Below are 13,896 nucleotides of genomic sequence, written 5' to 3'. Positions count from 1 at the left end.
CGTTACACATGCGTTGGTCCTTATTCAGATCTGATCGCAGTACAAATTTATTCTCAAAATGAGCAAAACCATGTGCACAACAGGTGGGGCAGATGTAACAAGTGCAGAGAGTTAAATTTGGGTGGAGTTTGTTGAAACTGAAATCTAAATCGCAGTGTAAAAATAATGCAGCCAGTATTTACCCTGCACAGAAACAAAATAACTCACAAATCTCTCTCTCTCTCTCTCTCTATACAGGTTACATCTGCCCCGCCTGCAGTGCACATGGTTTTGCCCATTTTGAGAACATTGCACCAGAGCCTTCTAGTCGCACAGAAGCAATCTCTTGGATTGCTTCTTCAGCCGTGCAGGGTTTGCTGGGATCCAGGGCTGATGCAAGCCCTGTCAGCGCCCCACCCCCGCCCTCCGCTCCCCCTCTCCCCTCTGGGTGAGAGGGGGATTTCAGTGGGCACTACCCGCGTTGCGGCAGCCGATAATAATCCACAGGCATGCATGGTCCACGGTGTCGGTGTGGGCGCTTGATTCTCGCTGAGCGCACGGGAGGGGGGGAGTGGTTTTAGCGTTGATTCATGGGCGGGATCTGGGCGGGAGGGGATGCTCACTGACTCACCTGCTCCCCGCTCCCTGCTGGGATGAGTTACTGGATTGGTACCGCTGCTGCAGCTTTCTATGGTACCTGCTCTCCTCTGTGGCTCTGTCGGTCGGTTCAAAGGGGGGATTGCATGCAATTTTTCAGAGGGGAGAAGTCACCCTAATGTGAGGAGGCCTTTAGTTAGCAAATTGCATGTAAGCTTATAAATTCTGATTGCATTGTATAAGAGTACATTTCAGTAGCCCAAGGCAACAAACGGTATAATTATAGGGCATATTGTATGTACAAAGTTTCAATTTACATTATTTTTTTAATAGGTTTCATGTCTATATAGAGAAGAATAAACAGAATAGCACTGCGATGACACAAGGCAATGAATATACGGATATGCCAGCAGCTGCATCAGAGGAGCAGCTCTCAGCTGGTGAGTTATTGGTGTGACTGTGTGCACACTGTGTGCATGCCCTGACAAGTCTCTGATGAAATGAAGGCATGGAGATGGTAAATAAAAAGCCGTTCATTTGTCATATACCTGTACGCAAGCATTTCACAAGGGAACTTTATCATGTGGAATATCTGTTAAATATGGGTTCCACATCCCTCCGAAATGTAGTGACAGGTGCTGTGTCTCAAAATATATTCTATATAATCAGATAGCAGCAGAAAGTTTGGGTGAAATGTAATAGGATGAGAGAATCAGAAAGTGAAAGATTTGGTAAGAAATCTCCAGGGTTTTTTTAAAGCGGCAATCATTTACACTGCAAAATCAAAGTAGTTTTGCCGTGTAAATGATTGCCACTTAAAAAAACTGGAGATTTCTTACCAAATCTCTCACTTTTTGAATCTCTCATCCTGCATAATATGGTGGTGCTGTACAAATAAATAATAATTAATAATAAATAATAATTCAATGTGTCTCTAAATCATGTTAGATGCATCTAAAAAACATATCCAAAATGTGTCCATTCCTTACACAAGACACTGCAAAATCTCTAATCCATGCACTCATTATATCACGCACTTACTATTGCAATGGCCTCCTTACCGGTCTTCCTAAGAAAAGACTCTTACCACTACAATCCATTTTGAATGCAGCTACGAGGCTGATCTTCCTGGCTAGACGTTCATCATCTGTTGATGCGCTCTGTCAGTCCCTCCATTGGTTGCCTGTTTATTACTGCATTCAATATAAAATACTTCTACTTACATACAAAGCCATTACTCTGACTACACCGACTTATATCTCTTCGCTTATCTCAAACTATATCCCCACCCGACCTCTCCGCTCTGCACAAGATCTGCGTCTCTCATCCACACTCACCCTATGGAATGCCCTCCCATGCACACCAAGCCTCTCCTCTATCCTCCAAACTTTCAAGCGTTCCCTGAAAACTCACCTCTTAAGGCAAGCCATATTCAGGACCCCCACACAACCTTCAGTAGCATTCATATCTAATTGTATCCCATTATTACTGTCTTGTAATCTGATGGGACTGCCATGCTATGGAATTCTATCCTTATGTATCCCTCCTATTATCCCTATAGATTGTAAGCTTGCGAGCAGGGCCCTCCTACCTCCATGTCGGTTTGTATCTACCCAGTTTGTTTAATCACTGTTGTTTCCAATTGTAAAGCGCAACGGAATATGCTACACTATATAAGAAACAATAAATAAATATAAATATATATATATATACACGCAATTTTCTCTTAAAATTCTACACACAATACCTCATAATGACAACGTGCAAAAAAGTTTTTGGGAGATTTTTGATCATTTATAAAAAATAAAAAAAAATGTAAAAGAAAAATAAAATAATAATAATTACCCGGGCTTGCTGGAGGGGCCCGGCAGGGGCCCTGGTCTGACCCCCCCCCCCTTTCCCCTCCGTCTCTCCCGGGTGGTAGCAGCAGCACACACCTACAGCATGTGCTTTGCTGACAGCAGGCTCAGCATGAGCGTCTCACTGACAGCCTGAGAGCTCATGCTGAGCCTACTGTCATCACAGCACATGCTGTAGGTGTGCTGCTGCTGCTACTGAGGTGGGGCACAATAACACTCCCCCCTCGACTTTAGAGTGTTTTTTTCACCCCCAGTAACATTTTGGGGGCATGACCTAATTTAGGGAGGTGGCCATGCCTCCCATGATTAGGCCACGCCCCAATGTACTGTATACTAGGGTACATCTAGATTATTGATCATTCGATTCAGGGAACTGTATTTAGCTGTTATTATTACTAACAATAATTTGTTATAATTAAACTATAGTTGTTTCCTTTTTGTTTAAGAATGTGCCCTGAGGAAAGATGAACTGCTGATTATGAAGGAAATGAATGAAGCAAAGGAGACTCTGAGGCAGCTGCAGGATATTTTGCAAACATTGTATCACTCAGATGATGGTAAGTAGATTTATACATTTATTAGTACAATATATGTACTCCAGTTATCAAATGCACTTTGCTGCCTTTGCATTTTTTTTTATTACCATTATTTTTTTTTGTTATTGCTCCCTATTGAACTACTGCTTGCTATCTGTATTTTATTTGCACATACCTGAATTTCAGCTGTGCTTTGGAAACCAACAGGATATTATTTTAAATAAATACAATGCTGCCCAAATATAGTTTAAGTGAAATACTCTTTAAGCTCTCAGCAATCCACTCTCTCAAGTCATCATCATGGAGTCCAGTGCATGCACAGATGTTGACCATCAGAGGCGGCCAGGGAGCAGGACAGCATCTGCACTCCCGTCACCTCAAGCCCTCACACCCCCTGTCACCGCACCACTAGTCACCTCATCCCCTTTCACCCCTGTCACCTTGCCCCCATCACTTCACCCCCTCACATCCCCCATCACCTCACCCCCTCCAACCTGCAGCTGTGGCCCCCTTTTGCTTCAGTCCCTCTCACCTTCACCTCACCACATCACCTTGCCCTCTTTCACCTCACCACGTCACCTCGCCCCCTCTTGTCTCACCCCACACCCTCTCGCCCCACCAACTCAACTCACCCCATCCCACCTCAACCAGTAACCTCACCCCCTCTTGCTTCAGCCACTCTTGGCTCTTTCAGCCTGGTTCTTGTTATGGCCGTGGGGGGTGGGGGACCCCACAACGTTTTTTTAAATGTATTCATTTATTTTTCTATTTTTTTTACACTGAAGCCTGCACGGATCTGACTGATCCGTGCAGGCTCAAGCCAAATACGCCAGGAAATTGAAGTCTATTTTCCTGGCGTATTTGGCCGGCCACTACGGCCAAAATACGCTAATTAGTGATTCCTAATTTACTAAACGGCCGTATTGAAAATGCGGCCGTTTAGTAAATTAGGAATCACCATTCTTTTGAATGGTGATTCATATTCGTATTTTCCGATAGCGTAAACATTCATATTTGTAAATACAAATACGAATGTGCCAAAAATACGAATACGAATATGTGTATTTTTGGCATAGTAAATGCCAAAAATACAAATACGCCTAAAAAATGTGTATTTTACTATGCAAATACAAATTTTTTAGGCATATTTGCTTAGTAAATTTCCCCCAATATGTATAGTCAACCCTGCAAGATAGTTTTCATACCTGCTACGTTTAAAGGAAGTAAAAATGTCTTGCATTCTAGTACGGCCTACACACATGCCGATATTAAGGCATTTTCTAAGCGATTTTGCTTAGTTTGGCAAAGTCGTTTAGCAAATGCCCTCACATCGGTGTATGTGTGGGGGCTGTATCGGCATCCGTGCGCGTCCCCGCGCGTCTTTATCGCTGGCCGAGATTGATGGACAGTGTCCATCAATCTCGGCATCGGCAGTGTTCTCCCACCGGAGAGCACTGGCGCTGTCTGCTCGCTTAGCACACAGAGCTGACAGCTCGCTCTGTGTGTGGGCTGTCAGCTCTGTGTGCTAGGCGATAGCTGCGCAGCACAGCCCGACCTAGCATAGCTAGGTAGCCCTGCACACATCGGCATGTGTGTAGGGCCCATAGGATTATTCTGAGGTTTGGGTTCACAATTCTTAAAATAGCTAATTCCAGGGTAAATGGACCATAATTGACAAGTTTGGCTTCTGCATACCTGCGAACTAGGTGCCAAAAGTATTCAACTATGGGACAGATCCCCCGACAATGATAGATGTTTGCTTCCTCCTGGTGACAATTTTGGAAAGAGTGGTTATCTGCTGTTCCCATATGCAGGGCCAGATTATCAAAAAGGCTTGTGGGGATGCAACTCCAAGGGGTGTGGATTGTATTGTCGACGGTCATTAGGTCGACACCGTTGGGTCAACAGGGTTCTAGGTCGACATGGCTGAAGGTCGACAATTGTCTAGGTCGACATAGGACAAGGTTGACATGGGTTTAGGTTGACAAATGTGTTAGGTCGACATGGGTTAGGTCGACAGGTCACAAGATCAACATGGGTTTCTTCACTGTTTTTTTACTTGCATGTCGACACTGTCGACATGGACACAGTTGGAAGTCAACCGCAGCCCCTCGCATCGCTCGCTTCACTTGCAATGCTTCGGGCATGGTGCCTTCCTGCAACCTATCCATAATGTCAACATTCTCAGAATGTCAACACATTGCCTGTCTGTCAGCATTTTAACAGTCATCATAACTGTCAATATTGTGATGTCATTGTTGTTATTCTCAACATAATGAGTCCCCCAGACTCCGCCCGCACGGGCTTCTGTGTGCAAGTTCTCACACACAGCGGCTGCACATGCGCATAAGTAACTATGCGCAGTTGCCAAAATTCGGTTACACTTATCCGGGGTATACGATACTTTGGCAACAGCCCGCATGGAGCGGCAACCGCAGAAAGTGCTGCCCATCAGATAAAGCTTAAGGCCCCCATACACTATGTGATTTGGGCCAGATCGGGCAAAGAAATCGGTAGTCGATGTCACAGCACTGGCACACATCTACAGTATGTGCAGGTCCAATCTCTGAGTGGTGGGCAGGAGATTTGAAAAACAAAAAAGCATTTAAAAGAATGGGCGGCCGCTGATTGGCTGAGAGAGCTATCAGCCAATCAGCGGCCACACTTTATTTAAAAAAAAATTCAATTCTCCTGCTGCCTCTGTTACAGCTCCCCATGATTTCTTGCATGTAAAAATGGTGCGTTAAGTGCTAAATCGCATGTGAGCCTCCTGGGAAGCTGTCGGGTGACTCATGGGGAAATAGAATGCGGCTTCTCCCCTCTGAGAATTCACATAGAGTATGGGGCCATTACTTGCGATCTCCGTATCCGATGCACACGGGACCATGGATCGGAATAGAAGGTTAGGTACATATGATTTGGGACACTTTTCACTGAAATACTTGGCATATATACACACGTGTGTGTGTGTGGAAAATATGGAATATCCTTTCAATGCGCTTGGAAATATGTGGACTGCAACTCTATAAGTCCCCCCTGTTAGTGGGGGAAAAGACAGAAATGTGTGGAATGTTAAATAGAGTGCGCCACTATCAGATAGCTCCACCACCAAATATACGTGACTGTAATAATCACATACAATAATAACAATTGAAAGATTTTATAAAAATACATAGAAAACAATAGTAAAAACATTTTCACTCGTTTGAAGTAATTAAGACAGTTCAAATGACAAGGAGATAACACCGAATGCGTTTCATCATAACAACTTCTTCAGGGGTAAAGTTCTAGGTGGTGGGAGATGGAGAAGGCTACATTAGCTTTTTAATATAGCAATTGATCTCTGGATGAATAAAATATCACAATGTACATACCCATAAGGTGGTATTAAGTGAATAAATATATATGCAGGTGTGTCATCTTCTGATTAGTATAAACAGATGGGCCTTATTGGACTCCTTTATCAGTGAACATTCAAATGGCATCTAAAAACATTAAGTAATATACATAAAAATGGAGGAGAGCAAGACATACTACTATTAAACATTAAAAAAATGCGGGAAATTGCACATACCAATTTCCTGAAAAGTTTCTTAAAAATTAGCTGGTCTGGAAGGAGAACAATTATTTGGCCTTCCGCAGATAAGCCTGAAGAATAAATTAGTGAAAATAAGTGATTTTTCATATATAAACTTTTTGTACAAAGGATACAGATTTTTTCAAAACCAATTTAGACACTCAGTTTAATCATAAACAGGTTCATTTAGATATGGCAAAAAATGGCACATAGGCCCTTATTCTGATCGGTGCGGCCCGATCAGAAATATGCGGTGATGTCCGTCTTGGCGAATCCCCGCCTTCCATACGGATCGCCACCTCCGTCCGTATGCGGATATGTGGCGGTCCGCATGAATGTGGACGGGGATACGCCTCCTCCATGGTGGGAGCAGCCCCTGCATTCGATGGTCGCTGAACATCGAATGCAGGGCCGCACGCTCCACCAGGTCCCGCAACACAAGACCACACGGACACTTGTCCGTGTGAAATCTTGTATGGGGGCGGGCAGCTGACATCCGGCGATGTCAGATGCCCGCCCCGTACCCACGCGTCACGGCCTCATTACCATGCATACGCCCCGCGTTTGCATGGGAACGCCCATGAAACGCGGGGCGTATGCATAGGGTAATGAGGCTAAGTAGCCCCTCACGCCCCTCTACGCCCCCTGTGCGGCGTATAAAGAATCCATGCGGCGAAATCGCCTGCACATGCGCAGAGTGACCTCTGCACATGCGCAGACGATAAACATCGGCGGGCCGTACGCAAGCGGGAATATCTGCACCGATCAGAATAAGGGCCATAGAGAGTAAGACACAGCAATTAACAAACAAAGTAACCAAATGATGGAGAAACCTTCAGGATTCAACATACCTCTGATCTAGCAGGTGAAGCTGTCTCAGACTGCAGAAGAAAAATCGCTTATTTTCACTAATTTATTGTGTTGCTTGTGTAGATGTTACATATACAACGCTGATCCCCAATGTCCAGCCTGCAGTTGGGGCACTTTCTTTTTAATGACAGGCTCAGCCACTGGTCCACACACACTCTGTGAAATAGATGCATGAAGGGAAGGCACCTGACACTTTCACCTTCTTCTAATGCTGACAGGCAAATTGTACATTTTTCTTCTCATAGTTACATAGTTACATAGTAGGTAAGGCTGAAAAAAGACTTGCGTCCATCTAGTTCAACCTGGTATAGATATCCATTGCTGATTTGGTAGGTTCTGGTATTTTACAGACAAATTATATTTCTTATTTGTACCCATGGATGTTTTTCTCCAGTAAATGTTTGTCCAACTTTGCCTTGAACGCATTTAATGAGCCAGCCGTTACCACCTCTCTGGGATGCCATGCAGAACCCTCTTCTGATAGGTGTAAGGGTACGTGCAGCTCTCTATTGTCGTCTGTGAAGCTCGATCTTCCACATCTGCAGTGATGCCTTGATGAGGAACTGGCTCCATTGAGGGAATGTTCCAAATCGGCTAAAAGATGGCATGTGGATAAAAGGAAGCAGAATGTGGGGCTGTAGTCACAGAAGCCTGCCTGGCATGTGATGTGTGTGGCATTCTGTATGGATGTGACACCATGTGCTGATGTGCACCTGTTGGATGCTGCACCAGTCTTAGATCACCTCCATGGTTTCTTGTATCACAATCCACCAGATGCACAGGCAAGTATTGCGGATTATGATCCTGATTGGCTGAGCTATGCATCTCCATGTAGACGCATCGGCCAATGATGCTATCAGCCTCTGTAGCACTGTCACAGGGGAGCCGCGGCAGATGGTCCTAATGAGGCATCCTGCTGGCAGCCACATGTTTTTCTGTGGAGAGTCAGTCCTGTATTGTGGGGGCCGGATGTGATGCGCTCAGGACAGATCAATGGGCGGGCGGATGTGAGTGTAGTCAGCTGGTGGCAGGGGGGGAGAGGAGTGGTTATCGGGTGAATGGAGTAGGAGGAAGGGGGTGCTTGCATGCTTGGCGACAGGGGAGGTCAAAGGGGACAGCCATCTCGTGGCTGCTCAGTACCTCCACTATTCTCCCTTCGCCCCTCAGCCCCTGGAACACGGGGTAAGGAAGGAACTGCACAGGCCTCAGCTACATGGGGACGGAGCTTCACAAGATGACCGGTGCAGAGCTTTGTGGGACTTGGGGGCGGAGCTAGAGGTGAATCAGGCAGCTGCTGCTGTATGCAAATGGGAGAGGAGAGGCTGCTGCATTTCCTGGCCTACCCAGCCAGACTGTTATTTTTATGGTAAGAGTTATGTGTTTGTGTGTGTCTGTGTATATGTGGGTCAGGATTAGGCTGCACAGGAGGGGGTTAGGAAGCGCGTTATTGTGATAGAGCGCAGAGTGGGGATGAATTCAATTTCAATGCAATAAACGTGCAATGGCACCCAGCGTGAGAGTGTAATCCCGCCCTTCACAAGGCTGCCAATGGGTAGCGAAGATGCCGCAGCCCAGTGACATGTTGCATATCGCAGCTCACTCACCATTGAATTATTTACCCACTGTGTGCAGCCTGTGTGTAGCCCTGGTCTTACTTATCATCTGTGATGAAATCATCGTGATTAAGGCCAGAGCTGATGTCAGACACCTTTCCTTTCAAACACCTAGGTATGTCTGCGTTTTCCATAGGCATGTCTGCATTTTTCTGGTACTCCCTTAAAATGGACCCCCAATAAAAGCTGGTGTCCTGTCAATCACCTTGCGAATGACCAGTGATTTAAAAAAAAAAGTAGCAGGCTTTCATCAGCAGGAGGGCCTCGGGCATTCATACTGCGAGCCATATGCATGCACAGTCTATCATGCAGTTGATAACTAATGCTGCTTTCCCACTGCCAAGCCATTTAAAGAACCGGTATTTAAAACGGTATTAGCTTTCACATTGCAGTAGATTACCGTTTTAAATACCGTTTAAGTACCATTCACATCGCAGTAAACCGTTTAATCCCCTCGTGTCCCCTGGTACCTGTCCTGCCCCCCTCCCCCCCCCGTACCTGCCAGCTGGTACCCTCACTTTTCCCCCTCTGCCCTGGTACCCCCCTGCCCTGGTACCTGGTACCCCCCCCCCCCCCAGCCCTGGTACCTTGCTCCCCCCCCTCCCCTGGTACCTTGCATCCGGGCAGCGGGGCAGCATGGTAGGCAGCGGGCATTGAAGGGCTCCTAGTCGGCAGGTCCCAGACTGATTGCTGAAAGCATCATGCTGGTGCACAGACAGCGGGGGCACTGGGGATCCGGGCAGCGCGGTCTGTGCTCAGGAGGAGGAAGCGGAGAAAGGTCCATTAGGAGATTGTCATTTAATCGGCGGGGTCCCTGCTTCGAATGGGAAATAGCGGAGCCGCTAATTAATTATGCGCACATTTAAGTAGCGTCTCATTAGATATGCGCATATGTAATTTTCGGGCCCTCTATTTCCCATTCGCGGCAGGGACCCCCGGTTAAAATTATGCCACATTGCAGTCCTTCCCCCAGTTCATATTTTACCACACTAGTACCTTGTTTCATATTGTGCCCTAGTTCAAATTATGCCACACTAAAGTGCCTCCACTTCGTATTTTGCCACATTACAATGCCCCAGTACTTATGCCACACTATTCTGCCTCCACTTCATACTGTGCCCATTACAGAGCCCAGTTCATATTATATAACATTATAATGCCCTGCAGTTCATTTTATACCACATTACAATGGGCAGGTCCAGGGGCATAATCAGGCCCAAGGCAAAAGTTTGCCCTGATGTACCATCCAACCCTGAAAAATGTATATAACACATGTAACTTTGGGCGCTGAAGGTGTCCCCTCTCAGCTCTGGACCCCATAGCATTGAATACATTGTCAATCTTACATTTGTTACATTTGGTCAACATCCTTACCAGCATGTATGCTTCAAATCACCCAGCAGGTATGGCAGAACTTCTTAGGGGTGGGACTTATTCCCCAAAACATTAGGCACATTGAAATATAAAATTTTAATGTACATTTACAGTTTAAAATAGTGCTTTTATATGACATTTTTTAATATGTACATTAAAGACATTCAAATACGATCAAATGATGTGGGTGTCATGTGCGTGGGAACACACACTGCGAGCGGGGGTGGACGGCCCGGCATTTGCCAGGTGGGGTTTGGTGGACTTGCAAGGCTAAGAATTTTCAGCCTTGCGAATCAACCAGAATAACCCCCATAGTGTACTCTAGAGTCTAGAATCTTCACAAAATCCACGTATTTAACCCCTTCCCGACATATGACGTACATTTACGTCATATGTCGGTTGAGGGGGAATCAAGCCAGCTCACGGAGTGAGCTGGCTTGAAAGAGAGCAGGTAATGGCTGTATATTACAGCCAGGTCCCTGCTCTCACGGCCACGAGCGGCGAGTTCGCCGATCGTGGCCGTTTAACCCTTTAAGCACCGCGGGCAAAGCGACCGCAGTGCTTAAATAGCTGATCGGAGGGGGGGCGCCCCCCTCCGGCGCCGATCGGGGCCCCCCGCAGCGAGATCGGAGGGTGCCGATCGGTTGCCATGGTAGCCAGGGGTCTAATGTAGACCCCTGTGCTGGCCGTGTCTGCATACCTATTACATCCTGCCTGAGGCAGGATGTAATAGGAAGTGCATAAAATCACTACGTTCAGCCATAGAGCTCTATGGCTGAACCTAGTACAGGCGATCGCGCCCCCTAGTGGTCAAGTACACTAGGGGGCCTTGTAGTAAAAGTAAAAAAAAAAAAAATAATAAAGTTTAAAAATAAAAAAAAAAATAAAAAAATATTAAAAGTTCAAATCACCCCCCTTTCCCCATTTCCCAAATAAAAATAAATAAAAAATAAAAAAAATAAACATATTTTGTATCGCCGCGTTCCTAAAAGTCCGATCTATTAAAATATAACATTAGTTATCCCGCACGGTTAAAGGCGTAAACGGAAAATAATCCCCAACGCCAAAACTACGTTTTTTGGTCGCATCGCGTACCCAAAAAAAAATAACTAAAAGAGATCAGAAAGTCGCCCATATCCCATAATGGTATTAATTAAAAAGTACACTTCAGCCCGCAAAAAATGAGCCCTCACCCAGGTCCGTAGGTGGAAAAATAAAAAAGTTATAAGCCGCAGAACATGGCGACGCAACGCAAATTAGAAAAACCGTAAAAGTTGCGATTTTTTTTTTTAGTGGTAAAACATAACGAAAACTATATAAGTTTGGTATCACCAGAATCGTAACGACCCATAGAATAAAGATAACCCATCATTTTAAACGAACTATGAACTCCAAAAAAACCGTAACCAGCGCAAAATTGTGCAATGGCGTTTTTTTTTTTTTTTACCCCACATTGAATTATTTCCTGATTCCCCAGAATATTATACGGTATAGTAAATGGTACCATTACAAAGTACAACTTGTCCCGCAAAAAAAAAGCCCTCATGTGTCTATATAGCCGGAAAATTAAAAAAGTTACGCTTATTTGAACGCAAGGAGGAAAAAAAAAAAAAAATTACCATAAAAGGCAATGTCGGGAAGGGGTTAATCTTTAGAACAATTCCTTGATTAAAATGATTCCTTAGTATGTTTTATAGAAGATGCACCACAGTGACCTAATTGAAGGCGCTTTATCTTTATGTACATAGAAAATGACAACATTAGTGTGCTAGAAGAGACTTCTGAGGATTGTCTTAGCTCAAAGGAATGGCTAAAGAAGTTTGGCTTGAAACCAGAGAAGCTTCTGTTTTATGATGCACTTGCAGACTGTGCTTTTCGCCATAGTGATGGAGTAGTGGATATAAGGACCAAACCAGAAGATGAATCTATACAAACGGATGCAGTAAGTATAGCAAACACAGCTGCTCCATGCTTCAAGACATTTTCTTTCTTGTACCCTGTAAACCAGTGACCTGCATTGAAATTAGTGGCTAGGGAGGTACTAGCTACTGTCAGAACCAGATTTATGCCATATACCACCCCATATAAAGCTCATCCCTTCTGCAAGCCGTACAATAATGGACAGCAATTACGGATTTTAGGGTGGACAGTCCTTAGATGACATTACATTACTCCTTACAGATTACACTACCTCCGTAGTACCACAGGGTAATATATAGCACAGGGTAATGGGATGCAGCTGAAATATCTGCAATCAAAAGATGGCTAGTCAGGATCCCTACACCGTCCACAATCCCGGCCAGGGTTGGGATACTGGTGCCGGAATCCCAGCAGACAAGATCCCAATCATCAGAACGCCTGAGGAGGTGAGTATGTAACCAGGGATGGGAGGATACATGGCACATACCATGGTTAGGCTGTGGGAGGGAATGGTTAGGCTGAGGGGAGGTTAGGGTTAGGTACCACTAGTGGGGTGGTTAGGGTTAGGCACTAAGGGGGAGGCGTTTAGTCTGCGGAGAGGGAGGGTTAGGGTTAGGCACTATGAGGGAGGTGGGGTTCAATTGTGAAAAGGGTGCATAAGCACTCATAAGGGCAAGGAGCTCTCCATACATACATACATACAACAGCTTATTTTGTAGAATGTCCAGAACAACAGGAATGGTTTGCAAAGACTTGTAATATATGCTAATTCATGATATGTATCTGACCTGACAGGAGAACAACTTGAAATTGATCAATGCCAAATACTGTGACCGCTTTGTCCATGTGCTTTGGAAAGATGGCTCTGTGGTGCACGTGCAGATCAGCAAGGAAAAGTTCCGGTGGTATGAGGAAAAAATGGCGGCTACACTAGAGAAAATGGAAAGGAGGTGATGCTGCATATGTTTTACCTGCAGTTTATTTTTATTACTACGGTTTATAGTACTAACACCATCTCTAATGGTGGATGTGAAGACCGTCACTTTCAAAAATATATATTATTGTCAATGTAATGATTTACGCTATACCTGTTTCTATAGCAAGGTATTGTAGAGTAACATGTTATTTGTGCTGTATTACAGTTTACACACCTAACACTTTACAAATTGGCTTAAATGTGACATTGACCCTGAAATGTTTATACTTTATATTTAATAGGGTTACATGGCTTCAGAAAGGGAGCAGAGAGTTGTTTGGTACGATCCTTGAAGATCAAGTCTATGTGCTTATTGACACATCACACTCCATGAAGGACAAGCTGTTTTTGGTAAAGGAAAAAATATTTCAACTTATGCAGGTAAAACGCTTTTCTATTGAATAGTGGCATTTATCACTTACATCCCTCTGTAGAAGAAGAGAAACAAATGGCTTTGAAACGTGGTGACAGAATTCTTCCCAAGATTACCTATTGGCCAAAACCACTATCCTGATGATGGCAATGATGGTGGTGGCTGCTGGAGCACTACTATTTATATGCAGTACAGTCGCCTCCACAGCTGAGCCATATTATT

At 44.8% G+C, this 13,896-nt stretch overlaps 1 protein-coding gene across 3 annotated transcripts in view; it reads left to right on the top strand.

The window, feature by feature from the left end:
* VWA3B (von Willebrand factor A domain containing 3B) overlaps nucleotides 1-13,896 on the top strand; it is a 159,461-nt gene that overhangs the window by 14,768 nt on the left and 130,797 nt on the right. For all 3 annotated transcript variants that reach the window (XM_083168556.1, XM_083168557.1, XM_083168558.1), the window contains 5 exons: nucleotides 910-1,016; nucleotides 2,882-2,992; nucleotides 12,154-12,347; nucleotides 13,121-13,275; nucleotides 13,544-13,682. In XM_083168556.1, the coding sequence (XP_083024682.1) occupies nucleotides 910-1,016; nucleotides 2,882-2,992; nucleotides 12,154-12,347; nucleotides 13,121-13,275; nucleotides 13,544-13,682 (706 nt within the window). The remainder of the gene's footprint in view (nucleotides 1-909; nucleotides 1,017-2,881; nucleotides 2,993-12,153; nucleotides 12,348-13,120; nucleotides 13,276-13,543; nucleotides 13,683-13,896) is intronic.

This window comes from Crinia signifera, chromosome 2 (genome assembly GCF_055691185.1).
Source record: "Crinia signifera chromosome 2, ASM5569118v1, whole genome shotgun sequence".
In the NCBI taxonomy this organism is placed as follows: Eukaryota; Metazoa; Chordata; class Amphibia; order Anura; family Myobatrachidae; genus Crinia; species Crinia signifera.
This window is presented reverse-complemented; position numbering and strand designations above follow the sequence as displayed.